Source organism: Panthera pardus, unplaced genomic scaffold (genome assembly GCF_024362965.1).
Source record: "Panthera pardus isolate Hobbes unplaced genomic scaffold, ASM2436296v1 HiC_scaffold_5, whole genome shotgun sequence".
Taxonomy (NCBI): Eukaryota; Metazoa; Chordata; class Mammalia; order Carnivora; family Felidae; genus Panthera; species Panthera pardus.
Genome location: NW_026526980.1, coordinates 13,844,102 through 13,870,719, shown reverse-complemented (window position 1 = coordinate 13,870,719; position 26,618 = coordinate 13,844,102). Strand labels below are relative to the sequence as shown.

Here is a 26,618-nt window from a genome sequence, read left to right as displayed (position 1 = left end):
TGACCAGTGGTCATGGTCTGATTCTGTTTCACTCAATAGAGAACATTTAGAATGAATAAACTAAGGCCCTTGATATATTATTGGCTTCGATTTCATGTCTATAAATCATTTATGGGTCAAGTCATATGATCTTAATAGTATCGATCCAAGGCTTTTAATTCTCTGTTTCTCCCTCTCCTTTTCTAAATTCACTGTGAGACTCAGAAGGGTGGGTAGGATAGCAAATTCTGGTTTTTTTTTTTTTTAATGGTATAAAAGGAGACTGTCCTTCGACAATTTGACACAGTTTCTAAGTGAACTAGAAACACGTCCTACTGTCCTGGCAAACAGGGAGACCAGTATCCTTTTATCCATTGGATGTCAAGGTTATATTCACAAATACCAGGAGACAACATGAAACAGTCAAACTGGTTGGCTAAATGATGCCAGGTAGAATTAGCTAAATGTGACTTACGCCAAAAAGGAAAACCAACATTTGGCAAAAAAAAAAAAAAAAAAAAGAAAATCTTGGCATCCAAATAGGAAACATTAAATTACTTACTCAAAAGGTTCATTCACTCAGTTACCTGGGGGCCATTTTACTGCCGAATTTTCCAGGAAAGTTAATTCCTGTATGCTTGTACTCGAAACTGGAAGTAGTCTCCAAATATGGTTACTTGGGGGGGGGGATGAAAGCTCCCCCCACTAAAAAATTCCCTCAGAAAAGATGAAGTTATCTTAGATTTGAGTCCTTATTAAGTCTCCTCAGTAAAGGACATCCTTTAAATTACTTAATTTTGAACCATGACATATTGTTTGTACATCCTGGGGCGAATTCAGTGCTAATTGGAGATGTTTATATAGGTGGCTGGATGGACCTGGTCCGAGAGAAGGCATGTAACACAGATGTAGTCATCATTCTTTGTGATATGAGCCCAAGGCGAGTGTTGAATGTAATCAAGCCATTGGAAGGTTATCTTACAAAGTGAGATGTTAGGCGGTTATGTTGATGGAATCATGACCCCCCCCCCCCCTTCCCTACCAATGACCTGAAAAGTCAACCGTCCTAACGTCCTGGGAGTGGGTGTAAGGGACAGGGAGACAATTCCCCTGGTGTCACCACACACGGGTTCAAACAGTGGGACTCGACAGACAAATAGGGCAGAGCGCTGTTAGGTTAACTCAAAACAAGGAAGGCCCTGATGCCAAAGATTAGTGAGAATTTGAATAATATCATTTCGTGATATGAGAAGGGGGGAAAGCAGTCTTGAAATCCATATTTTCCCAGATGATGCCATTTTAAACACTTCTGAGTAACTAAAATAAATGAGACATTACAAGTAGCCATGTCCTCTAAATTCCTAAGAAGCTTATATTAGGTTGCACGGAATGCAATTGCCAGTTTTGCAGGGCAAAACAGCAGTTTCACATGGTCCAAATTTATAAACTCAAGCTGACAAGACACATTACAAATGTATGTTTGAGAAATGGTGGATTATGTTCCTTATGTGCAGGCACGTCCACCGCGGGGTCACCTGATGTGCAAGCACATCCGCTTCAAGGCAGAGACCTTGGAGGTTTCTAGCCACAAGAAGCTTAAGGCTCGGGCCATGATGATATTTCAGAGATTTAATGGGGCATTTGTTGAATTTTAATTCACTGAGGACCATTTGGGGAGACAGACTCAGCTCTGCCAGTTGTTTCACCAGCAATCCTCCTTCTAGAATAATCAAGCTTTTGGTTGTTTTCATTACCAATTATAAACGTTGTTCACTGTTTCCTCCGTTTCTTTAGTAGAAGTTCTTTCACGTGAAGTTGTTAGAATAGTTGTCTTTTATATGCCCACTAGTGACCTGAGTGGTGACTCCTTTGCCCACAGCTAATGCCAAAAGCAGATGACCAATGTTCCAGGAAGGATAAGGTGGTAATTATTCCCTCAGAATTCTCCAGACTTTATCCCTCTGTCGATTCAGACCAGTCATTATTGGCTGTCCTGCACAATATCCCCTTGACCTCCCATAGAATCTCCATGCTAGACTCATTATTTTGTATTCTTGCTATTTCTGTTTATTATTTTATATGAGAAAGATTAATATGTGGATTATCCCAGGACTTCCTGTAGAAGTAATTAACGAGGATCCATTACGTTGACCAGCAGCTCTTAGGTAAAGATCTCCCTCAGGAAATTGATTCTCTCTGCTTTGAGGTCATATCATTAGATCACATGAAGCACGTTACCTATCAATTTTCCTCTTGGCCTTAACTCCTAAGAAATTCAGAGCTGTCTTTGAACTCAACACAGAACCTTTATCATATACTTGGATGTGATATCATATATATAAGTACGTCATGTATCACACACATTTCTGGATGTGATGCTATCTTCCTCTTGCTGAGTTGACGGTTAATATGGAATTTTATGTTGGTTCTTGCTGCTACTCTGCTCTCAGGATGTCGGTTTAGTTTCCAAGGGCAGGCTTAGGTCAAATCCTCACCCCTCTCTTGCTTTTTTTGTGACACACAAAACACAAGGATTTATGTCAAATTTCTTACTATTTCTCCATTTCTCAAGTATTAATATACTGGCCTTAAAACATGCTAGCTAAGGGGTGCCTGGGTGGCTAAGTCAGTTGAGGATCCTACTCTTGATTTCGGCTCAGGTCATGATCTCATGGTTCATGAGATCGAGCCCTGCCTCGGCCTCTGCACTGACAGTATGGAGCCCGCTTGGGATTCTCTCTCTTCCTCTCTCCCTCTCTCTTCCTCTCTCCCTCTCTCTCTGCCCCTCCCCACTCACGTGCACCCTCTCTCTCTCTCAAAATAAATAAACCTAAAAAAATAATAAAAGCATGCCAGCTAAAAGACAACACATAGCTGTTCCTCATTCCCAGACCTGATGACCTTTGTTGATGTCAAGTGCTTTCCAAAAACACAACTTAAATTTTAGTGTGACAGTAGAAGTCTCTTCCTCATAAAAGCAAGGAATCTGGAGCTCGAAGTTACAGATTTGAGCCCTGGCTATGTGACCTTAGACGAGTTGCTTTAAAAAAATTCTCTGGGCCTCAATTTCATCCCGCTACAAAACAGGAATAAAAATCTTAGTTTTTACAAAGAGAAAATGGCTGTTGAGTGTGTGAAAGGGACTTTGTCCCCTTGAATCAGTTTACAATTCATGCAATCATTATTCAGAGGCAGGAGAAAGACTGAAGCCCTGCTTGAACACCTTTGTTTCCTGGATCCTTTCCCTCTGCCATTTGACCTTTGTGTCTCCATGTTAGCCCGAGTCCCCTCGCTCTGCCCCTGCCCAAGGGCCCGAACAGCTGGAGCCTCTGGAGAGAGGGTTCAGGGCCCTGAAGGTGGCACGAGGTGCCTCTGAAACCCTCTGAGGGGCCTCGAGCTGAACCCCGGGAGGGCCGGGTTTATCTGGATGCAGGGGGCTTTGCTACAGATGCCCGGCCTGGAAGGAGGGCCAGCTCCGGGCTGAAGAGCAGCCACAGCCACGCTGTAAACGCGTCCTTTGCTCCAGGCCTGGAGAGCCCTCCCTGGAAGCCTGAGGGCAGGACTGAAGGCCCATCAGCAGGTGGCGAGATGCCAGCCTTGCCGCGATGTTGAGCGCACGTCAGTCAGACCGATACCCGTAGACGAGCGCCAGGCGAGCTGTGCCCACAAAGCAGGTGTCAGTCAGCCATGATCCAATTAGCCGTGTGTAGTCAGTCATGTCCCAGTCAGACGGGGATCCGCTAGGCACACGTCAGTCACACAGACTCCTCTCCAGTCCTTCGAGGCACACGGGGATAAAATAAATGTCGGCCACACGCATGCCCATGGCGTGCATTTCCACCCAAAACTCCGCTGAGTGAGGAAGGGGTGCAAACCATGTGCCCCCGGCAGCATGCAGGAGCAGGAGGAAGGATGTCCTAGGAATAAAGAAGCTGCCGGAAGCCTTTCTGTCCTCCCCTGCTTTTCTCTTGCCAGTTTTCGGTCATGTTCTGGTCCCTTCTTCAGCAGTCTGAGTGCCTGTGCACGGGGGCTGCGGATGCCAAGGGGTGGGGGGCAAAGGCCTCTTCCTCAGACACCGGGTTCTGAAGTCAACAGGTCACATGACAAAGGCAAAATCACCTTGAGAAAAACCCTCAATCCAACATTGCCACTTTCCCCTCCCGTTGCTGCCGTGGATTTCTGTTCATTTACGCAGCGGGTGTCTGAAGAAGTAGTTGGTTTGCATGTCGGGGCCATGGAGTATAAAAAATATAAGTAAACATCGACATGAGAATTGCGATCAGTGAAGCCGAATGCTTACATTGTGATGGGGAAGTAGGGCTGGAGGGGATAGAAGGTCCTTGGCGCCCGGTTGGGGTCACCGTAATATATGCTCATGGAGCAAAATGGCAGACAAAACTGCTCACGCTGTTTAAATCCCCCCCCCCCCCCCCGAGATAATATAATTGAATTTAGGTGAATTAAATGCTTGCAATGACGTGACTCCTTTGCATCATCACGTGAAATGTAATCTGACTCGTCACAGAGGTGTTAGAAATATGCTCGGCCTGGTGCCCGGAGCTCAGGGTCCGTCCAGATACTGGGCACTGTGTCCAGTGGGTAACAAGACTCCAGGGCCTCTGACTTATTCTCTCAGGTGTTTCCTGGCTAGAGAGGCAGGGAGACGAGAGATGATCCGCTCGTGTGGCAGGGCCGGCTAGCACTGACTCGTTAGTGCTGACTGTGCAGCCTTTGGAGAGAGGAGGCATCACGTCCATAGCTTGAAGTTGCCCAGGGCGAGTGCATTCACACCAGGGAAATAGCAAAGGAGGCAGATCGGCTGTCCCCTCCCTCTATCCCCTCAGACAGCCGGTTTACTAGCTGGGGATGAGCGCAGGGAGAAGGTGGTGCTGGGGGCGTTTGCCTTGAGAAGTCAAGTGGAGGTGACAGGAAGACAAACGTGGAGGTCTCAGATGTGAGAGGTACTAGCAGATGGTTTTAGGAGGTTTTGAAGATGGTTGGAAAATATTGGGACTCTAAGAGACAGTTTTTTCAAACAGTTGGGAGTTTCACTGTAACAGAGACTGTTATTTGCCTCCCAGTACCCACTCTCCTTCTACTTTAGCATCGAAATCCTGGGTTGTCCGGGAAGGTTGTCCAGGAGGCTACATTTTCAGGCTTCCCTTTCAGCTAGAGGTGATCAATGAGATATAAATTACTGGTAGGATTTCTGGGCAATCTCCTCAGAGTTGACTTGGTTAGGACTAGTGTTTTCTTCTTCCTTTTAACTGGAACACAGATGCGGTAGCTGGTGCACCAGCATCCATCTTGGGCCATGGAAGATAAAAACCATGGACTAAGGATGATGTGGCAGAGAGGAAGAGCCTAAGTCCTTGATAACAAAATGGAGCTGCTGTGCTAGCCTGTCCAGCTCCAGATTTCTTTCTTTTTTTATTTTAATTTTTTTAATGTTTATTTATTTTTGAGACAGAGGGAGATATAGAGCACAAGTGGGGGAGGGGCAGAGAGAGAGGGAGACACAGAATCTGAAACAGGCTCCATGATCTGAGCTGTCAGCACAGAGCCCAACACAGGGCTTGAGCTCACAAACTGAGATCATGACCTGACCCAAAGTCAGGGGCTTAAATGACCGAGCCTCCCAAGTGCCCCAAGATTTCTTTCAATGACCTTTCTGAGAGAATAAATCCCTAATTGGTTGAAACAACTGTTGTCAGTATAAGGAAGTCAGAAATAATTTGTAAATGATACATTGATATTTCCATTTCACATTAGGAAAAAGAAATAAAGTTTGTTCTAAGTTGTTTTGGCAGCTGAGGTACAAATGTTCCCTCCCTTCCTTCCTCTCTTCCTTCCTTCCTGATAAAAGCAACAGGTCCTCCTTATTTATCAGAAAGCCAAGTGTATCAAGCAAGAGCCAAGTTCATTGTGAAGACGTGAGGAGCCCCACTGGGGCACCTATTTATCCATCTGGTTTGGTTCTTCAGATTTCCAGTGCTGGGCTCTGGGAGCTGACTGGTGGTTTCCCTTATCTGGGAAAGGCCTGGGTCTGCATTTCTGCCCTTAGTATCAAGCAGGCAGGTGTGAGATTCACTCTGAATTGGTGGAAAAACAGAGTAGCTTTGGAACCGGGGTGTGGTGGAGATGGGTCCAATCCAGTGACCAGAATTTAGCCCGGTGCTGTTATTCCTTGGCCCCACTTGTCCCCACCTAGAAAAACCATGCGCTGGGGGCATTTCAGACTGGCCTAGAACACTCTTCTCCAAAAGACGAATTCTTCCTCACCCTTTAAGGCTTGGCTCCCTTGTCACTTCCCCTGGGAAAGTCCCTGCTCTTTCTCCCTCGTCAGGTAGTGTCAGATTATTACCCTAGGTAGTGATTTTTTGCTTATGTGTCTTTCCGCCTCATGAGTCTGAGCACTCCAGGAGGGGGCAGATAGGAAGTCCAACACAACCGTGTATCTCCTGTGCCTGGCTGGTCCGCCTAGAGTGTTCAGGAAATTAGGTGGAGTGAACGAAATCCCACTGACGATTCACTTGTTTGTACTTCATCTAGTAGGTTCTTCACCCCAAATTTGAGGAATGGTCCACATTGTGCCATTCTTGTTCCTGGGGGACGTAACATGATCAGACCTGTGGTATCTAATGAGAAAGTTGAACTTTATCCAAGAGGCCATGAGATTTGCCATAAGCAGGAAGGAGCAGGAAGGAGCTCGAAGGAGCTCATGTCCTTTATGGAGTCTTCGCTGATTCCATTCAGTTCCTGCACTGGCTTCAGTTATTGTATTTGTCTCGCTCTCTTGGGCCTCGATCGTGCGATCTGCTCCAGGGCAGCTTCCGGATAGCAGCAATCAGGGATGTGGCACCCCCGTTTTCTACAGGGAGAAACAGAGCACAGGGAGCAGAAAATAGCTTGCATGAGGTCCCAGAGTAAGAGACCAGTGAGCTAGACCTAGAACTCAGGCTCTCTCTCTCTCTTTTTTTTTTTAAGTTTATTTATTTATTTATTTAAGTAAGCTCAACACCCAAGATGGGGCTCGAACCCACGACCCCAAGAGCAAGCGTCGCACACTCTTCCCGAATGAGCCAGCCAGGTGCCCCAGGCAGCCCATGCTCTTAACCCCCGTACTCAACATCCTGCATTCACTACACTTTGAAATAGTACTTGCTTCACAGAGTTGAAAAGATATGGCAGGCACAACAGCTGCCACACCAAAAGCATTCAGTCAATGTTGGCTGTCCCTACTCCTTACTCTCCTTTTGCAAGCACTCAGTTGAACAGTTTTGAGTGTTAATAAGCGGGAACGAGGTTATTGGGAAAGAGACAGGCACACACGGGAGCATGCATCCACAGAGACACGTGCATGCATATACCAGAGAGACCAAATGTGAAGTGTGGCCATCACAAAGCTCCAGGACACCAGGAGAGATCGGGCAGCTCCTCAGAGACAGGGCAGGCAGCCAGCAGAATTGAAAGCGTCTTGAATGTCTCCGTGCTAATTCCAGGAGCATGCTCGGCCAGGGAATCCCGGGGAATGGGAGCAACGGTGGTCAGGGCCGCCTTGCATGATTGTGCCATCTGTGTCCTACACAAGGATATTAGGGGGTGGGGGGGGTGGGAGGGGCCGATATCCTGTCTGCGCTGCATTTGCTATACATACTGTGCACCTGAAAGGCTGCGTCCACCCCACCCTATTCTCATGTATCTGCCACGGGGAGTAACTTTTCTAAAACCCACAAAGATGCCGTATGAGCTGGTAACGGCAATAAGAGCCCAAGAGCCCAAGTGATCCCAGGCAGAAGACAGAGCCTTAGGGAGAGCATCCACACTTGGGGTTAAGCAGCAGTCAAAAAGGCTGGTGTTTAGGGGACAGAGCCCCAGGAGTCCATTTACTCAAATGACTATTAAGTGCCTACTGTATGCTGGGCACCACGCTGAAGAAGGTGGACCTGGACTGCGCTTTCAGGGAGCTTACAGGTCCGTGGAGGAGTCCGACGTCAAACAAGGAAACTGATATATAATGTGAGATAGTGCTTCATGTCCTAACAGAAGGAAGACAGAATGAGAGAGTGGCAGGGGAGAGGGAGGGTAATTCTACCCAGAAGAGAGAAGGGGATGTTGGGAAGGAGCCCACCGCGATGTCTGGAAGATCAGCCCTTTAAGAGGAATAAGCTGGTGTTGGAGTTCAGGGTAAGATCCAAGTAACAGATAGTAAATGGTCAGAACCAAAGAAAGGCAACCTAGGGAGGACTGAGTTCTACCCAAAGGGTTGTGAGAAAGTGGTACCGCGACCCTGGCACAACCCCAGGGGGCATCATTCATAATACGAGGAAGCTATGAGTAGGAAGGATGTTGGGACTCAAATGGAGGAGGCCTGTCCTGCCTGTGCCCCGCGTTCGTCCCAGGAGACTGAATGTTTGAGTAGACAAAAGCCAGGCCAAACAGGACAATGGAACTCTGAGCCGCCACTTATGTAGCAAAACGATCAGGACTTGGTCCACGACGGCCCGCACTCCTACTTTTCTGTCTGGGCTTCCAACTCAGAACCAACCAGAAGAAAATCAAGTATCTCTGCAAACCAATTACATCGGCTGTCCCACTTCTAGTTAGCCAGCCTGCCTCCAGCTTCCCCATGCTGACAGCCTCGAGTCGGGGCAGACCTGGGGCCTTCCCAAAGCGGGACCCCTTGCTCTGCAAGCTCTGTGTCCGTAGGCTCTATTCTCTTTTGGGAGGGTCTTCTTGGATTGCAAGACTCCCTTAATGCTTGACTGGGAGGCAGATACGGGGCAAATCGTGAGCACTCGCATGGAATGAGCCTGGTGTTCTAGAATCGCCACATGCCCTGGACCGTTAGAAGCGTACACACACACACACACACACACACACACACACACACACGCCCGGAGGCGGCTTTTTGGTCTTAGACTGAACAAACTTCATGTACTTAAACTACTAATTTGGAACTTGTGCAAGTCTGCCCTGGAGCACCCCGGGCAAAAGGGTACATTTGCACTGGATTAAAAATCAGAGTTTGCCGAGCAGATGCATGTACTCCAGATTTCACTCATTTCAACTGGGATTTTTGAGGTACTTGAGCCTCTTTCATTTGCATACAATGATTGATATGCTAATTACAGTAGACTCTGACCTATTCATTAGTACTTAGAGCATACTTACTCCCAGCGGCCTGGGAATGCTTATGACGGAGAGGAATAAGGCTGCACTGGGGCCCACAGAATTCAGAATTTTTGTCCGCTTTGACCAGACTCCCACCCCCAATAGGGATAAAAAAGCCAGACTTACTCTTTCTTGGGTGTTTCCTTTGTGTCCCCAGTGTAAGTCTTTCCCTTTGGATGCAGCTTTGGCCACCACGTGGTGCAGGATCACAGGACACCAAACCCTCGTGGATGGGGAAGGTATAAGGGCACTTCATTCATGTCCACCTTCTTCTGGTCACTGGAGGTTCAGGGCCCCAGCTTCTGGGTGGTGGCAGCTCTCAGGACTGGCTCCTTGGTACCACTGGGGCTCAATCATTTGATCTCCTTTCAGATGCTTGGGACAGGAAGATGGGCCGAGACTCAGAACTAAGGTCTTGGGCTTTGTGTCCTCCAGCCTTGTAAATCAGACTCTCATTTCCAGGAAACGGGCACCGGGCCTGACAGAACAAAGGCCAAGTGGCTTCTGGAGGTTCAGCGATCCTTCTCGGCTTACCTGTGAGTTAACTCTGCAGCTATCTGGGAATCGTGTCCCAGAAGTATAGTTGTGTGGAGCATTCCTGCCCATGTCCCCAGGCCTCCAACATCCACCCACCCACTCACACTTTCATCCCTCCAACATTTGCTGTGTGCTAGATGTTGGCAAGATACAACCTTGACCCTCGAGAAGCCATGGTGCACGGTGGGGCATTTCTACAAAGAACCCTAATCTAGTGTGATAAAAGCTGTAATTGAGACGTGTGCAAACTACCAAGTGAACACAGAAGAGTGAGCAGATAACTCGGTTGGGGAAGGCTTCACGGATATCAAGCAGGTGACACTTGAGTGAAGTCTTATGGAAGCTTCCATTAGCTGGAGACATGGGGTAGGGATAGAGGTTAGGGAGAGGAAGTATTCCAGGCAAAGGCTTAAGAGAGTTAAGAAAGACTTAAGAGAGTTAGGAAAAGGCACGGAGTTCTGAGAGTTGGAACAGAGTGAGAGGGAAGAGAAGGGGATGATGCAGAAACTGTAGTTGGGGTTGTCTTGGGCCCCATGCTGGAGGATTTGAGCTTTATTCTGAGGTCCCAGTACACACCCAAGCAGGGTTGGGAACTCACATGCCAACAGGGGCCAGGCAGAGCATGTCCATCAGTGAGGTGGGCCACGTGGGGACTGAAGCTTGGGGAGCACAGGCTTCATCCAAAGGCAGCAACCGACTGTTGCCAAGTTCCCGTTAAAAAATAAATGGAAATCCCTATTTTTATATGAACACTCCCAAGTTTCAAATGTTGGAGATTGTTCCAAAATATCATGCTGGCCAAGTAAAAACATCTGACATCCCATCAGTCCCTGGGCTTCTAGTTTGGCACTTCAGATATAAAGCTTAAGCAGAGAGCTGACAGACTTCTGTTTCAGAAAGAGACTGTCTGCACAGGTCTCCACATGATGTTTCTGCAGCAGCCTCTGCCAGCAAGAACCTCCTCTCCCCATTCCCCACCTTCACGCCCTTGCTTCTTGTCCACGTGGTTTGTGCATCCCTCGCTGCCCTCCTGGAGCGTGCCCGCCCCCCGCCCCTCTCCGGGACCCTCCTCAGCACTGACCCCTCATCTTACACAGGAGGAGCCGAATGAATGAGCTGTGCTCCAGGCCTGGCTTACAGAGAAGAGCCCGGCATTAAGGACACGAGAGAGCCATATTTATTTCACATGGACAAGCATGATTTCTTCGCATGCTGAACATGAAAGCTCGCGTGAGGCAAGTACCCGTAACAGCAGAATTAATGTGCTTTTGTCCATGGGGAGCAGGGTGGGTCACAGAGTGGTTTTTCAAAGACAGTTACCCTTCAAGCAGAGTGGAGACCACAGGCTCTGAAATCTCTGGTTTATTTCATCATCAGGGGGTCTGTCTCCTAGGAGTGGCCAGGGAGTGCTTTGGGCTCTGCAATGTCTCGATGAGCGGCTAAGGTCAGGAGGAAGAGGATGGTCTCCTATCCCACCCCCCAGGGAGGCTAGGGAGAGTGAAGCTCAGAGGGGAGGTACATGCCACTCGGAATTAGCAAGCCCACTCCGGGGTGGACAGCGACAGGGGCAGACTGCTGTGTCCGCAGCAACAGAACCATCACCACTTACAGGATCCATCATAATCAGAAGATCTGCTCTTAAAGCAGTTTCCCAAGGCCTCTCGTGGGCGAAGGGAAATGATTCGGAATGGACTGGCCATGCCAGAAGCAGGTCAGCTATGCCTAGACAGACTGGGGAGAGCTAGTGGCAGGGACCCCCCGGTCTCGTGGCCTTAGCTGGGCTTCCCAGTTCCGGGATGACGGAACCCGAGCTGGGAGAGGGGGCTGGAGCGTGGGTCTGCCGGGGGCCGGGGCTCACAGGCGGGACGGGCAAACCCCACGGAGGAGACGAGGAGGAGCCCTCGCATGTCGGTGGCTCACTCCCACCTGAAGTCCTGTCCAACAGTTTCATAAAATTTAATATTATAAGGTCTATAAAATTCCCGCAGCTGGTCTATCACTTCAGGGTCGATCTGTACATGAGTTCTGCCTTTCGATTTGCCCAGGCACCGAGGCAGGAGGCTCGATTCTGTTTTTCTCAAGCAAGGGAAGCCTTTGGTCTTGTTGAAGTAGAAGTGCTTGTCCGTGATGAACCTCTTGATGCCCAGAAAGTCCTGGACCCGGCCCATCTCGCCGGCCGGGTCGGTGATGAGGCGCTCGCCGCTGACGAAGTGGATCTGAGCCAGGGGGAAGTACCGCAGCCAGCTCTCCAGATGCAGCACGTACATGCCAATGCGGATGGCGTTCCACGACACGTCCACCTGGCCCAGCGTGCGGTTGCGGAACGAGAGGCCCTCGAAGGTGGGGATGTCCGGCTTCTTGGAGAGCGTCTGCGTGTAATCCGAGATGGCGCGGGTCACCGGGTTCCGCACGACCACGATCAGCTTGGTGTCTCGGGACATGTTGAAGATGCGTCGGGGGGCCTCCTGGGTGACGAAGTAGCTGGGCGTCTTCTCCAGAGTGATCTGGCTCTCGAGGGTCCGGGGCATCAGGCTCCTGTGGGGCAGAAGCAGCGCAGGGTCAGGTCATTTCCCTACACCCTGCTCCCTAGTGGAGCCCCCCCACCCCCCCCGACCTCGGTGACATTGGAGGTCCGCCTGCATTCGCCTGGTAAGGAACCCACTTTAAGAACTAGTCTTTCAGCAGGCTTGACGTTTACAATAGTATACCACGGCCTATAATCGCTACGCTCTATTAGATCTCCAGTGAGGGACCCACTTCAACTCATGCTGGTTGTTTAAAAAAATCCTTAACAGGTTTGCTTTCAGAGAGGGAACAACCTAAATGTTCATCAGTATGGGTTAAATAAATGATAGAACAGCCAGTTAATAGAATCAGGTGGATCTGTGTGTACAAATAGGGAATGAGTTCCAAGGTACGGTGTTAAATAGGCAAGATATAGCACATTCACCTCAGGAAGGATACACAAGAAACAATAAAAACGGTTGTTTCTGGGGGGAGTCTTGAGGTGGGGGCAGAGTGAGAAGGTCAGGGATAAGTGTTTTTTTTTTTTTTAAGTAGGCTTCACCCCAGTGGAAAGCCCAGTATAGGGCTTGAACTCATGACCCGGAGATCAAGACCTAACCTGAGATCAAGAGTTGGACACCTGACTGACTGAGTCCCCAGGTGCCCCAAGAATTACTTTTTGTCTAAAAAGCAATTTTTATTTTTTATATTTGTATTTTATGCTACTTGAAAATTTTAATGTCGTTTATTACATATTCAAAAATATATTTAGTAGGAAGCTACTAAATATTATTCCGGTGAAAGATAGTTCTCCAAATATATTAAGAAAACCTTTTTGGGGCAAGTCTTGTATGAATAACAAGTGTTTTAGCAATGCCTTCTGATGTCTTTCTGCTGGAACGCATCTGAAATACGTCCTCGGCATAAGCCTGAAATAGCACGGAACTCCAGTCCTGTCGTGCCCTCAGCAGGAAGTCAGGTGATGCAACCTCTTGCTCCCTTACTTTTTAATTTCCTGGTTGTGCTTAAGACTTTAAGGGATGATGGTGGGAAGCTCTGAAGTCTCCTTCCCAGATGTGTCTCCTTCAAGCCTTGCTGGAGGGGAACACCCTTGGCTCCCAGTTTCTACTTCTTTCTGAAGGTCGTGTTTTGCACATTAGACCACCCAAAGAATTTTTTAAAAAATGCAGATGTCTGGGACCCGTCTTAGATGAACTAATGAGAAATTTATGGGGTGGGTACTTTTCAAAAGCTCTTCAGATAGTTCCAGTGTGGAGGCAGAGTTGAGAACCACCACATCTTTTCTCCACCGTGTCTCACCAACCCCCAAAGCATTCATCATCTTCACCTTCCTCTGGCGCACACATTCCTAGTTCCTGGTCTTCTTCCCAGGTCCCATCATCATCTCCATCCAATAACCCAGCTTCACAGTTCTTTAACCCAAGTCTCCATTTTTCTCCTTCCTTTTGGCAGCTCCTCCTCATGGCCATACCTTGGGTCTTGTCATTGGAATTGACCTAGTTCTGAAACGGTTCTCTCTGAAATTCCACTCTAGTACCATGGGATGGGCCAAATGGTGACCCTCTGAAAGATGTCCACTCAGAACCTCCGAATGTGACCTTATTTTTGGAAAAAGAGTCTTTGCAGATAGAAGTTAGTTAAGGATCTCGAGATGAGGCCATCCTGAATCCGGTGGGCCCTAATCCAACGAGCAGTAAGTAGCCTTACAAGAGACAAGCAGGGGTGAAGAGACAGAGAAGGTAATGTCAAGATGAAGGCAGAGTGCGGAGTCATATACGTACAAGCTGAGAAATGCCAAGGATTCTGGCAACCACCACAAGCTAGTCGTTTTAAACCACCCCGTCTGTGGTCATGTGTTACGGCAGCCACAGGAAACTAATACAGGCTAAATACAGGCTATACCCTTATTTCTTCCTACCTTTATTTAACACAGTCTCAAACTCACTATGCCTGATCTTGAAATTCATCTGACTCTCTCCGATTTCACGTTCCTCCATGCCTGCTCTGGGCCCATGAATAACTTGCAGTAGCGTCACGGTCATGAGCATCACCTCCTCGTCCACTTCCTTGTACTGTGTGTTCTCCCATCGCTAACAATGTGTCCTTCCAATCTTTCATTCTCTCCCATTCTGTCCTGGGGATGACAAACAGCAGCAAAGGAAACCCGTGACCCTGACAACTGGATCCTTGATATGCTTATGAATTCTAGCTTTGGTTGAACTCTCAAACACTGCTCATTTTTTATATTTACCTGTCAAGTTCGTCAAAGTGCTCTACCTTCTCACCATGAGCTCCCAACTCGACCCCTGTTCCTCTGCATCAACACACAGCTAGTCTCCACCACTTACACATCAGCTCCTTCAACCTTCCTCTCGTCTGCCTTCAGACTGTTATCTGCACCCATCCTGCGCCCCTCCCGCTGCACCCATCCTGCGCCCCTCCTGCCAAGGTGGCCTCCCCTGTCCACCCGTGCTCCTAGATCCTTGCCCCTGGTGCTTTCCCAGCAAACCTGCACGTTACCCCCTGGAACCTTCAAATTCACCGGGTACCTGACGGGCTGATACAACTGGTATCTCGTTTCCAGGCTCAAGGTCCATAACGGACCCTTGTGAGTTGGAAGTTTGAGACTTATCAACAGGGAGTAGGCCATTCGTTTTTAACAATAGGATATCGTCATTAGCAAACAATCACAAGTACACATGACTAGAATTCTTTGGCTGGATTTTCTTAGAAACGTGGCTGTATTATATTATGACCTGACCCACACTGTAAATAGGTGTTGGCCTTAAGGACAAGAGCAGATGACATTATATAGATGTGACTGCATTTATTTGTAAAACTTTTAAAAAATATTTATTTTTGAGAGAGAGAGAGCGCGTGAGGGGAAGAGGGCAGTTGTTAGGGAGACACAGAATGTGAAGCAGGCTCCAGACTCTGAGCTGACAGCACAGAGCCTGATGCGGGGCTTGAACTCACGAACCGTGAGATCATGACCTGAGCCCAAGTGGAACGCTTAACTGACTGAGCCACCCAGGTGCCCCGTGATGGTGCATTTAAAGTTAAGGACTTTCCAGGGGCACCTGGGTGGCTCAGTTAAATGTCTGACTTCGGCTTACGGTTTGTGAGTTCAAGCCCCGCATCGGGCTCTGTGCTGTCAGCTCAGAGTCTGGAGCCTGCTTCAGATTCTGTGTCTCCCTCTCTCTCTGATCCTCCCCTGCTCTCACTCTCTCTCTCTCTCTCAAAAATAAATATTAAGGACTTTCCAAACCCTATGGGGGTTATTGATATAAAGGTTTTCTGCAACACCAAAAAGTTGACCTGACAAGCTACTAGACAGATTTCTTTGCATTACCCTTTAAGACACTAAAGGATACACAAGAGAGGAAGCGCAGGTACGGCATTTCCCAAGCTTATCTAAGGATACTTTTGCCAGGAACACCAGCGAATGTCTCTCTCTGTTGCCAGTTTGGGAAATTCTGCCCAATTCCAGTGATCTCCAGAGAACCACATCATTCCCCCAGCTGTCCCCCAAACAGAAGCTCCACCTTGCCAATTCCTCACTGGCATATCGGCTGCAAAACCGAGTTACAAATACTAAGGAGGCACTCACACCAGACTGTAAACGGGATCGCGCAGCCCTGATCACACCACGAGTCGCACGGCTCCTGTGCACTGCCATTTTCTCCATCCCTTACCTGTGTCTCCTGGGGTCGCTAGCGTCGAGTGCGGGGGGGGCCTGTGTGAGCATAATGTGCAAGAGACTCTACATGCCTCATTGCTCTTTGCACAGGCAGGTGTTGGGGGGCATCAGACTTTTCCTAGAGGCTCATTTTTCCTCCTCGTGTCATTGTTTAAATTTTGCTTACCTGTTTCCGGCCGCTAAAAACAGCTGAACTTTTCTCTCTCAGCTTCGGCCTCCTTTCTTCACACTGTGGCTCTGCAAAAGTGACTGGAAGAACTAACACTCAGAGTCTGGACTCACTCACCTCCCATCTGTTATTTTAACCTGCTCAGCGGCAATTTTCCTACATCTGGCAACAGCCCCCAGATTTCTCTTGGAGGAACTACCCCTCCTGCTTTGGATTAAAATCTTGGCAGGCCCGGGGGTGGGTGCGTGACTGGAGTTAAGACGATCAGTGCCAATTGTGTCATGAAGACTAAACACGTATCTTTCGGACTGGAAACCGTTGGGCTGAATCCTCCAACCAGGCACGGGAGCCTGGAAGCCTCCTCACCAGCCTCTGCTTCCAAGTCCCTGTGGCCGTCTCACCCCGCTCAGATGCTCACCCCGTATGAGACCGGTTCTTCTGCTTTCTTCCGTGCCCTGTGAGTCCCTACATGTCCTTCCGATAAAGGATTACTAGCTGAAGTCAGTGAGAGTTGGTTTCTGGTGCTGGCGCCCTGAGAATGCAAATCTTATCTTTTACAACCCGGCTTCCTCTCTGTGGAGGCCACGCTCCCCCAAACTCCACGAGGGCAGGGAGCCATTCTGGATCTTCCCAAGGGTCTAACTCGCACTCCCCCCACTCCCCGTGACCTCCCAGGTCGACCTCACTCCTCCCTTTAACCACCACTGAGGAGCTGCTGGCTCACGGGTCTGTAACTGCCGATCCAACTTGCCCATGCTCCAGACTGGGACGCCCTACCCTCTGCAGACTGGACACCTCACCTCAACAACGGAACGCCCCATTTTCCTCCCCAAACTCACTTCTCTCTTTTGCCTGTCCTTGCAGATGATGTCACGGTGAATCCACTCACAAAGCAGAACACCTTCACAGTCATTGACTCCTTCTCACATCTAATGTTCTTCGTTCCAGAAAGTTCTCAAGTAGGCCCTGTCTCTCCCAGCCCGCTCACACAGCCTCAGGCTCTTGTCATATATTTCTGCCTGACCTCCAGGCTTCCGCTCTCTCTTCCCTTTCAGTCTGTTCCGCATCTTGTGTCCACCAGGGAAATCTCTCTAAAGCAAATCCAATCTTATCAATGACCAACTCTTCTTTTGAATAAAGCCCGTATTCCTTGACTTGGTACTTAAGGCCACTGCCTTGCCTTTCTAGAACTAATCTCTTGCCACGTCCTGGCAACCCAATGCTCATGTCATGCTGAATACAAGGTCCACTCCCCACAGCACGCCATGTGCTTTTGCAACTTGCTGAGTTTTTTGTTTTTAAGACTCTGAATCATCTTTCTTTGTCTCTCTCTCACTCTAGTGAACACTGACTCATCTCTCCAAGCCCGAACCAAAAGTCACACCCTCTGTGAACCCCTTCTTGTAATTTCATGACATTTGGTGCATCCAACTGCCAGCACCCTCATCCCATTGTGCAGAACTTAGCAGATATGCATTCACTTATATCACCACACTGTCAGCAACTTGGGCATGTTTCTCATTTGTTTTTGCCTTCCTAGCACAACACCCAGCAAACCACAGGTGCTCAGTAAATGGGTCAAAGATCCAGTGTCAAAGGCAAGTGCCTATTGAGAGGTCATCTTGAGTCCTCCCAAGTTACCAGTGTTAGTTCAGGAAGCACAGCCTTTTCTGGGCATTCTTGGGCAGAGGACGGTTTCAGTAGACAGTCCTGGGAGGGGGGATCACGGTGCCATTTTCAAGATTTTATCAAGGCCACAGGCACTCAGGCACAGAGACTGAGGGAGGTCCAGGCTCTGCTTCAACCTAACCTCCATATCTAAGAAGGTGAAATGAGATGTAAGAAGGAACACATCTTGTGCCCTTTCTGGTTTGCTACCTACACCCCGTCCTTTGCCCCGGACTCCCACGGTGATGGGTGAGAACCCGGCTGTGGTCAGTCTGCAGTGAGGCTAGGGGCGTGGGGGGTAAAGTCGTGCTGCCCACTGGGACCCCCTGCAGGGTTTTTGGAGATATTTAAACGGCCAGACCCCACACCAGACTATTTAAATCAGAAACTCTGGAAGTGGCCCTGGACTCCTGCAATTTGAAAGCCCTCCAGAGGATCCCAGTGGCTCACCAGGGCCAAGAACCACTGTTGCTTTAGCCACTTAGCCTTGAATACAGTTGTTCATGAGTATCAACTGAGGTGCACGTTACAGAAAAAAAGTCCCAGGCCCCTCCCCTGTACATTCTGATTCAGTGGGTTCCCCATGATTCTTACCATCAGAAAAGCTTGGGAAGCGCAGCCTTATTAAAATGGGCTCTCACAAGTAATGTGATTATGCTCATTACTCTCTAATATCTGTTTACTTGTATGTTTAGGTCTCTGCCCATCCCCGCCCCTAACCACTATTCTCTTGTAAGTTCTGAGAGAATCGGGTTGATGTCGGTCTTGTTCCCTACTCTCAGCACCAAGAAGACTGGCAGGTGGCAGGGGGTACAGAAAAACAGAAAGTCAGGACTTTAATCCGGGAAGAGTGAGGAAGAAGCCATTTGTAAGTGCCACTGGAGACGTGGGCCTCTTCCCCATGCAGGCAAAGTCTGTACTCTTACCTACTTCCTGAGGGAAAATCACAGACTTCCTGAGGACCCTACCAAAGAAAAAGAAAAAAAACATCTAAATACTCTCTTGGCAGCTTGAGGCTGGAAAGGGTTTTTTTGTTTTTGTTTTTTTGTTTTTTTTTTTACACCTACCCCGTGGGGCAGAGACCACTCCCTGGGCCCCCACTGTCCACACAAGAGACATCCTACGTGTGTCCACACACGGGAGCCTCAGCAGGGCCTCCCTGGGAACTTGGAGTACAAGCACACCTCTGATTATTACCGAGAGGATTCTCTGGCAGATTTCATTTTCTACTAAATCTATGCACTCCATGTATGTGTTCTGGAAGCCTGGCTGCCTGGGGGACTTGGGTGATTTATTAGCTCCTAACTGGGCAACAGGCTCCTTGAAAATCATTGCAGTCTCCAGGGGGATAATTAAGAGTGGAAGAGGAGGAAAAAGGCTTTATTGCAGGAAACCGGTTCTTAAAACAAAACCTGCCAACCCCCCGTGTGCTGAGCCCAGCGCAGGCACAGCACCTGTGGCCGTTTCTCCTCATCTGGTTGAGAAGAGAAATGACCACTTCCTTCCAGGCCCATGGCCCCGAATCCTCACACTTAGGTGACCCTGGAGCAAAACATGAAGTCCCAGCTTGACCTCCGTCAACCATTCTTCACTGCTCACAGGATAAAGGCCTTGGCAGGATTTATGTGGCTCTTCTTAATCTGGCCCATGGCCACCTGGGTGGCCAGCGTGGTCTATTCAAGGCTCTCCCCACAAGACTCTATTTCGTGCTAAGGGACCTTTTACACATCGTATCCTTTGGGCGACGTCCCCTGCAGCCTGTTGGGCGAAACTTCAGCTCTCAACTCATCACCTCCACCAGGGAGCCTTCCAGGCCCCCCTTCTTTTCCCCTTCCTGGAAGACTTAGGCATTTGCTACACTTGTGATTTTGTGGTATATCCACTACGGATACATGATCTGTGTCTATCAGAGCCCTAGAGTGTAAGGTCATGGAAGGCAGGGATCATGACTGTCACGTCTCTACATCGACAATGCTTATCCTACACCTGGTATGCACTCATGTATTCAAGCATTATTAGGCACCTACTGTATGCAAGAGATACAAAGATAAGCAAGCCTCTATCCTCTGGGAGTTAACACAGCCTTGTGGAAACAGGGGCGGGGGGAAGGTCCTCATTTCCCAGTGTGAGGGCTCCCTACCTGAACTTGGCTCCCTACGCCGGGCTGTGGGGGAGGGGGCGCAGGGAGGAGGGTTTCTTTTCTCTGGCAAGAGGGCCTATGCCCGAACCCAGTTTTTCCTATAGGCCATCAAGGTGCTGGGCAGTGGGCTTTCCCAGATAACTCCTGGGAACAGCTGGCATCTCCTGTAAACAGCAGCCTGCCTGGTGTCCCAGTAGTGTGATTACCCCCCAACTGGCAGGGCTGTTCCCCCATAAGAAGAGAAGTTGATGGAGGTGTGGGGGCAGAGTCCCTTCCCTGGAGCATAAACCCAGTCTAGCCAGGCCCTGGCACATCTCTCAGTGTGACGGTCAGAAAACAGTAACCCCACACCTGCCTCTTCTATTGAGACCCTTGCTGTGCAAGTTTCCCCAGTAAAGCCTATTCTTTCTTCCACACCTCGTGCATTGGGGAATTTGTCCTCGGTCCTGCCATATGACAGACCAGAAAAGGACCCTCCTTATGTGATACACAGAGATGTTCACGGGGCAGTGGGCTACTCTAGGGGCTGGTTGTGACTATGGGATTTGGAGTCAAAGAGCCCTGAGTTCGAGTTCTGTCCCTTGCTACCCACAGAAATGGGGGTACAGCTTATTTCTCCGAGCATATAATGTGCTCCAGGCTCATCCACGCTGTGACAGGCGGCAGGGTTTCTTTCCTTTTATATGGTTGAGGGGAGTAAGTCTGACACGGAACGACAAATACCATATGATTCCCTATGTAGAACTTAGAGAACCAGAGAGTAGAATGGTGGATGCCAGGGGAGGAGGGAGGGTGCAAGGGGGAGACGTTAGTGAAAGGGTACACACTTCCAGTTAGAAGATGAATTAAGTCCTGGGGATCTAATTACAGCATGGTGACTCCAGCTAACAATACTCTATTGTATACTTGAAATTTGCCAAGAGAGTAGATCTTAAGTCTCAGTGCACAGACACACACATGCGTGCACACGCTGGGCAACCACATGAGGTGATGGATGTGTTAATTAACTTGATTGTGGTAATCATTTCACAATGTACACATGTATGAAATCCTCACATTCTGTATCTTTTTAAAAAAAAATAAGGCAACAAGGGGCGCCTGGGTGGCTCAGTAAGTTAAGCCTCTGACTTTGGCTCAGGTCATGATCTCACAGTTCATGAGTTCAAGACCCACAGTGGGCTCTGTGCTGACAGCTCGGAGCTTGGAGTCTGCTTCAGATTCTGTGTCTCCTTCTCTCTCTGCCCCTTCCTCACTCACACTCTTTCTCTCAAAAATAAACATTAAAATACAAAAGAAGCCAACACACATTGGCTGTCCATATGGTCTGCTTATGACTTTTTCCTTCAGATTCACATGTTGAAGCCCTAACCCCAGCCCCCGATGTGATGGTCTCTGGAAGTGGGGCCTGTGGGAGGTAAGGAGGTCATGAGAGTGGAGTTCTCACAAATGGGCTCAGTGCTGTTATGAGGAGAGAAACAAGAAAGAGGATCTCTTCCCACTCCCATAATATGTAAGGATCCAGCAAGAAGGCGGCCGTCTGCAAACCAGAAAGAGAACTCTCACCAGGAACCAAACTGGCCGGCATTCTGATCTTGGACTTCTAGCCTCCATAATGGAGAGAAGTAAACAAATGCCTGTTGCTGAAGCCCCCCTACCCCTCCACGGTAGTGTTGTCACAGCAGCCCAAGCTGACAGAGACGCGGTCACTGACGCCCTGGACATAAGCTAGCGCCTGCTGCACAGTGGCCGGGGGGCCCAAGCGGTTCTCGGCTCTACGGGAAAACTGCCTCCCTCCGTCTGTACGTGAACTCCAAGAGGCCGCCACCCTCCCTATTCCTGCTTGCGGGCAGAGGAAACTGGGGCACCGAGAACCAACGTCATCGCCAAAGCAACAGCAAGTTGCAGAATCTGGATTCAAGTGTGACTCTAACACTAGAAGAAAACGTGAGAACATAAAATTAATCTTGGCACGAGGACAGCCTTTCTAAGCATGAGACAAAAATCATGAAGGAAGAAGCTGAGAAGTTAGACCTCGTGAAAAATGCAAGTCTCCGGGATGGGGGGGAAACCCACCACAAATAAAATAGAAGGACAAGGACCCCCCTGGAAAAATATTTGCAGCATGCGAGACAGGGAAACGATGGGATGACTTCATCTATATTGTTTCAAAGTTCTGGCAAATCAATCAGAAAAGGAGAACCAGCCGGTGGAAGAAAGGCCCACAGGTCACAAGAAGAGTTAATAGTAAAAGCGCTCGAATTAAAATAAATACACGAAAAGATACTCTCCATCTCTCGCAATGTTAAATGCAAATTAAAACCATGATGAGGGGTACCTGGGTAGCTCAGTCGGTTGAGCCTCCGACTTTGGCTCAGGTCATGATCTCATAGCTGGTGGGTTCGAGCCCTGCATCGGGCTCTGTGCTGACAGCTCAGAGCCTGGAACCTGCTTCTGATTCTGTGTCTCCCTCTCTCTCTGCTCCTCCCCCCCTCATGCTAGGTCTCTCTCTCTCTCTCAAAAATAAACATTAAAAATTTTTCAAAAAAACCATGATGAGATATTACTCACTTTTAACACTGGAAAAATATATTTTTAAAAAATGATAACCGTTACTGCTGGCAACGTGTTGAACTAACAAGTACTCTCCAATATCCGTAGGAGTGTTGATGGGTGTGGTCTTCAGGAGGGCAAGTAGAGATTGCCTTGCCAAATGCAAAACTCACCGTTTGTTTTATTTTTTTAGGCTTATTTGAGAGCGAGCATGCACGCACACGAGCAGGGTAGAGGGAGAGAGAATCCCAAGCAGGTTCCGAGCTGTCAACGCAGAGCCTGATGCAGCACTCGAACCCTGAGCCGAAATCAAGAGTCGGATGATTAACAGACTGAGCCACCCAGGTGCCCTAAAATGCACCCTCCAATCCAGCAATTCCACTTCTGGAAATTTACTTTACAGGCGGGTGAAGGCCTGTGGGCATGGATGTTTGCTGCAGCATCTGGGGCAGAGATGGGGAGACCCGACCAAAGACCCCTGCTCCTCCCCCCAGAGCAGAGCTGTTTCTAGAGGGCAGCTGCCCAGCCAAGGACCACATTTCCCAGCACCCAATGCATCTGCGAGGGGCGCTGCACCTGGTTCCTGCCGCGGACAGTGAGTAGAAACGCAGTGTGCGACCTTTAGCCAGGCTCTGTGCTGTGCTCACAAGGTAGATGCATCCCTCTCACTGTCCCTTCTGTCCACTAGCTGAGTGCGGGGAACTCCTGAGGTCCCAGAAGAGGGATGGGCTGTAGTGCAGAATGGGACCTTACTTCTACCTTTCCCTTTCTGCTGCTCAGTGGGTCTTTCTTTGCCATAACCATGTGTTCTTTGTAGTTAAAAAAACCCAAAAACAACTAGCTAATTAAAAATGACGTTAAAAAGTCTCCATTGATACCATTTAGGAAGAAGATGGCCTGGATGGTAGCGGTTTCGTGCGGCAGGCGGGGGGGGGGGGGGGGGGGGGAGGAAGCGTGTTTGGAGGAGCCGAGGTGTGGGTGGGAAGCAAGGCTGTGGGAGGCCCAGAATGTTCAGCTCCGCTCTCAAGAGGGAGGAAGTGTGGCCTGGGTGTTGGATGAATGGTTTTTGCTGCTGCGTGTATAGCTCGGTAAGTTTCCAGGCAACTGGACCTCAATTTCTCGGGGACCATGTGTGGCCAGCCTGGCCTGACCGTGGGGACACTATCAGGGCGCCTTCTGCGGGTAACTCCAGATCCCCACCTTCTTTCTCAGTCTGGGCTTGGCTCCTTCCCTATGCTTAAGCCCACCTTCCCTTCTCCTTGGGGGTGGGTCCCTTCAATCAGTGCTTTTCACACTCTGATGTGCATCCTCTGAGCCACCCGGGGGTCTTGCTGGAATGCACGTTCTGATCGGGGAAGGCTAGGGAGGGGGCCTGAGATTCTGCATTGCTGACCGGCTCTGCACTGAGGCTGACCTGCTGGTCCGTGGACCACGGTGTGGGTAGCAAGGTCTTACAGGAGTCGTGGTGACACTGGCACAGAGGGCATCTCAGTGAACCTGTAGTCAGTGGAATCAGCTAATTCTTTTTCTATTGATTTAGTTCTTTAATTTAAAAATTAAAAAAAATATATTTAATTTTGAGAAACAGAGTGAGAGAGCAGTGAGGGGTGGAGAGAGAGGGGGACAGAGGATCTGAAGCAGCTCCACAGGGACAGCACAGAGCCCGACGCAGGGCTCGAACTTACGAAACACAAGATCACCACCTGAGCCGAAGGCAGACGCTTAACCGACCGAGCCACCCAGGCGCCCCTACTTATTTAGTTTTTATTGAGATATAACCGGCATGTAACATTGTATCAACTTCAAGCGTGCAACGTGACTCGCCACAGGTATACGTTGCAAAACGATCGCCGCGATGAGTCCACTTAACATCCATCACTAACACACTGACAAAAATTTTCCCCTGATGAGACCTTCTATGGTCCGATCTCTTAGCCAGCTCTCAGGTATACAGTATTAACTGCAGTCACGTGCTGTAGCGTCCCAGTCTTTTTGATTTTTGAAAAGCTAATCATCTATCCCTTCACCACCCCCCCCCCCCCACCACAGTCCTACGGATCTCCTCCTCTCCCCAAAGGTCTTGAAATAAAGCTCCACTTCGTCTCCTCACACTCGCCCCCAACTTGTCCCATCTGCCACCCACCCTGTGACCCCATGAGGCGGTGCTGAGTCCACCCCCAAGAGGCAATCCCAATTTTGTCCTGGTCTCGTCACATTCCTCTGTGGCATCGGAGGCGCCCACTCCCTATTTCGTGAGAAACGTGGTTTTTTTTCTTGGCTTCAGGAACACTCTTTTGGTCTCCTCCGTACGTATTTCAGTTCTTTTCCCTCGGCTTACCATTTGCCTCCTCGTGTCTCAGTCGATGACTCCACGGACCACCAGGTGCCCAGGCCACCCCCACATCTGATCCAGTCTCCTCTGACACCGGCCCCAGGCGGCTCAGAACCACACAGCTTGCTCATCCAAGGTCACAGCTGCAGGGAGCAGATCCGCCCTTCTCTCGAGCGAGGCGCTAGCTTCCAGTACCCCTTCTGAGCCAGCTCGCTCTCCTGTGACCCCGGCATCCAGGAAGCGGGACAGTACCTGGGGGCTATGCCAAGCGGTGCCAAGGCTACCAGTGATGGTACCGAGTGGTGACTTAGGGGATCCTCACTCCCCTCGGTCTCTCAAAGACAATCTACGTGAAAAGACACGGGGAGGGGAGCACCGCTCGAGGGCGTCTGAAACCGGCACGGCAACTCCGCTACAAGTGCCCCTGACCGCCCGACACAAAGGGGACCTTGGCACAGCCGGCCGTTCCGCCCGCTCCTCTGGCCCGGCCACTCGCCCGCTCTGCACAGGGGCTGCTTCCGACCTTTCCCGCTCCGTGCCAACCACCAAAGCCTGCCCTTTCCTGCCCCTCTCTGCAGACGAGCTTGCACATGCTCCGCAGGGAACTAAAGAAGCCGTTAGGATGGCTTCGCTCTCCTGCTGCCAAACGCATGAGGTTTTCCACAGTGACCAGCCCCAGGTTGAGGCTGGAGGTGGTCTGCCCAGGGGCTTTCTGCTGCCCCTGTCCCCACCTCCACCTCCCAGTGTCCCCTGCCTGCGGTGTCCATGGAGCCTCCACCCTGCTCCACCTGTGCCCGGATCTATTTTAAGGACCTTTCAGCCCCTACCAGCTCTGAATGCTTCCCAGGCATCTGCAAACTCCCAACCAATGATTGGATGAGTCAGTGAGGTTTGTTTTTGTTTTTGTTTTGTTTTAACACCACACTTTATAATCTACCACTCCAGCGTCCCGGGGCTCCTAAGTTTGGCAGGGAGAGTTGTCAGCCTGCCCCACTTCCTGCGGCGTAACATTGCCCCCTCGTGGGAGGTGAGCCAACGGCAGCTGTTGGAGTGAACCCCCTGCTGCCTCTCGGCAAGTCCCTGTTGCTCCCCTGGGAGGAATCAGCCCCGGACAGGAGTCCTTTCCATTTTGTCTCCCACACGTGCAAGTGTCTCAGAATACATTAAGCTCCATGGCTGCAGAGGGTGAGCTGGGGCCGGCTTTCTGATCATGAGGGGGGCAAGGAAAGAAAGCAGTGGGCAGAGCGGCTGGCAATCAGCTGCTCAAATATCATCCAGACCCCTGATGTGCCCAACGCCACATGTATGATTACTGAGTCACCAGTACTTCTGCAGGGTCCAAGGCCTGCCCAAACCGTACCAACCCGGATCCTTGTCCAGGCTGTGGTGCTCAACGGTTCAGCCCTGCTTTTCAGATCTGGAAAGCACTCAGGATGCCCCACACGAGGCGCGGGCAGGCACTCCTAAAGCCCCAATCCTACCTCTTCCTCCCCTCAGCATCTGCCCGGGACACTTTCCCTGGTCTTCCCATGGCTCAGTCCTTTTCATTCTCCCGTCTCTGTTCAAATGTCTCCACTCCCTAAACCCCATGGTTTCTTTCCCGCAGAGCTCTAAGCAGAATCTGTAATCATCTTGCTTATCTGTTTGTATATCTAATGCCTTTTTCCCCAGCTGGCCTGCAAACCCCATTGGTAAAGGGTGGTGTCGTCCTTGGTGACTGTGATATCTTTGGTCCTTGTCACCGTGCCATCCCATCACAGGCAGCCAGAAGAGAAGGACTCATGCTGATCGAATGGAGAACATGGGTAGGAATCAAAGCCCAAATCAAGAAGACCTAAACTCC

General features: G+C 49.7%; 1 protein-coding gene across 1 annotated transcript in view; it reads right to left on the bottom strand.

Annotated features, from left to right (window-relative positions):
* Nucleotides 1–10,844: 10,844 nt before the first annotated feature.
* The window catches only part of HS3ST2 (heparan sulfate-glucosamine 3-sulfotransferase 2), a 92,686-nt gene continuing 76,912 nt past the window's right edge, over nucleotides 10,845–26,618 (bottom strand). The window contains exon 2 of the mRNA XM_019430414.2: nucleotides 10,845–12,225. Coding sequence (XP_019285959.1) covers nucleotides 11,607–12,225 — 619 coding nt within the window. The 3' untranslated portion in view covers nucleotides 10,845–11,606. The remainder of the gene's footprint in view (nucleotides 12,226–26,618) is intronic.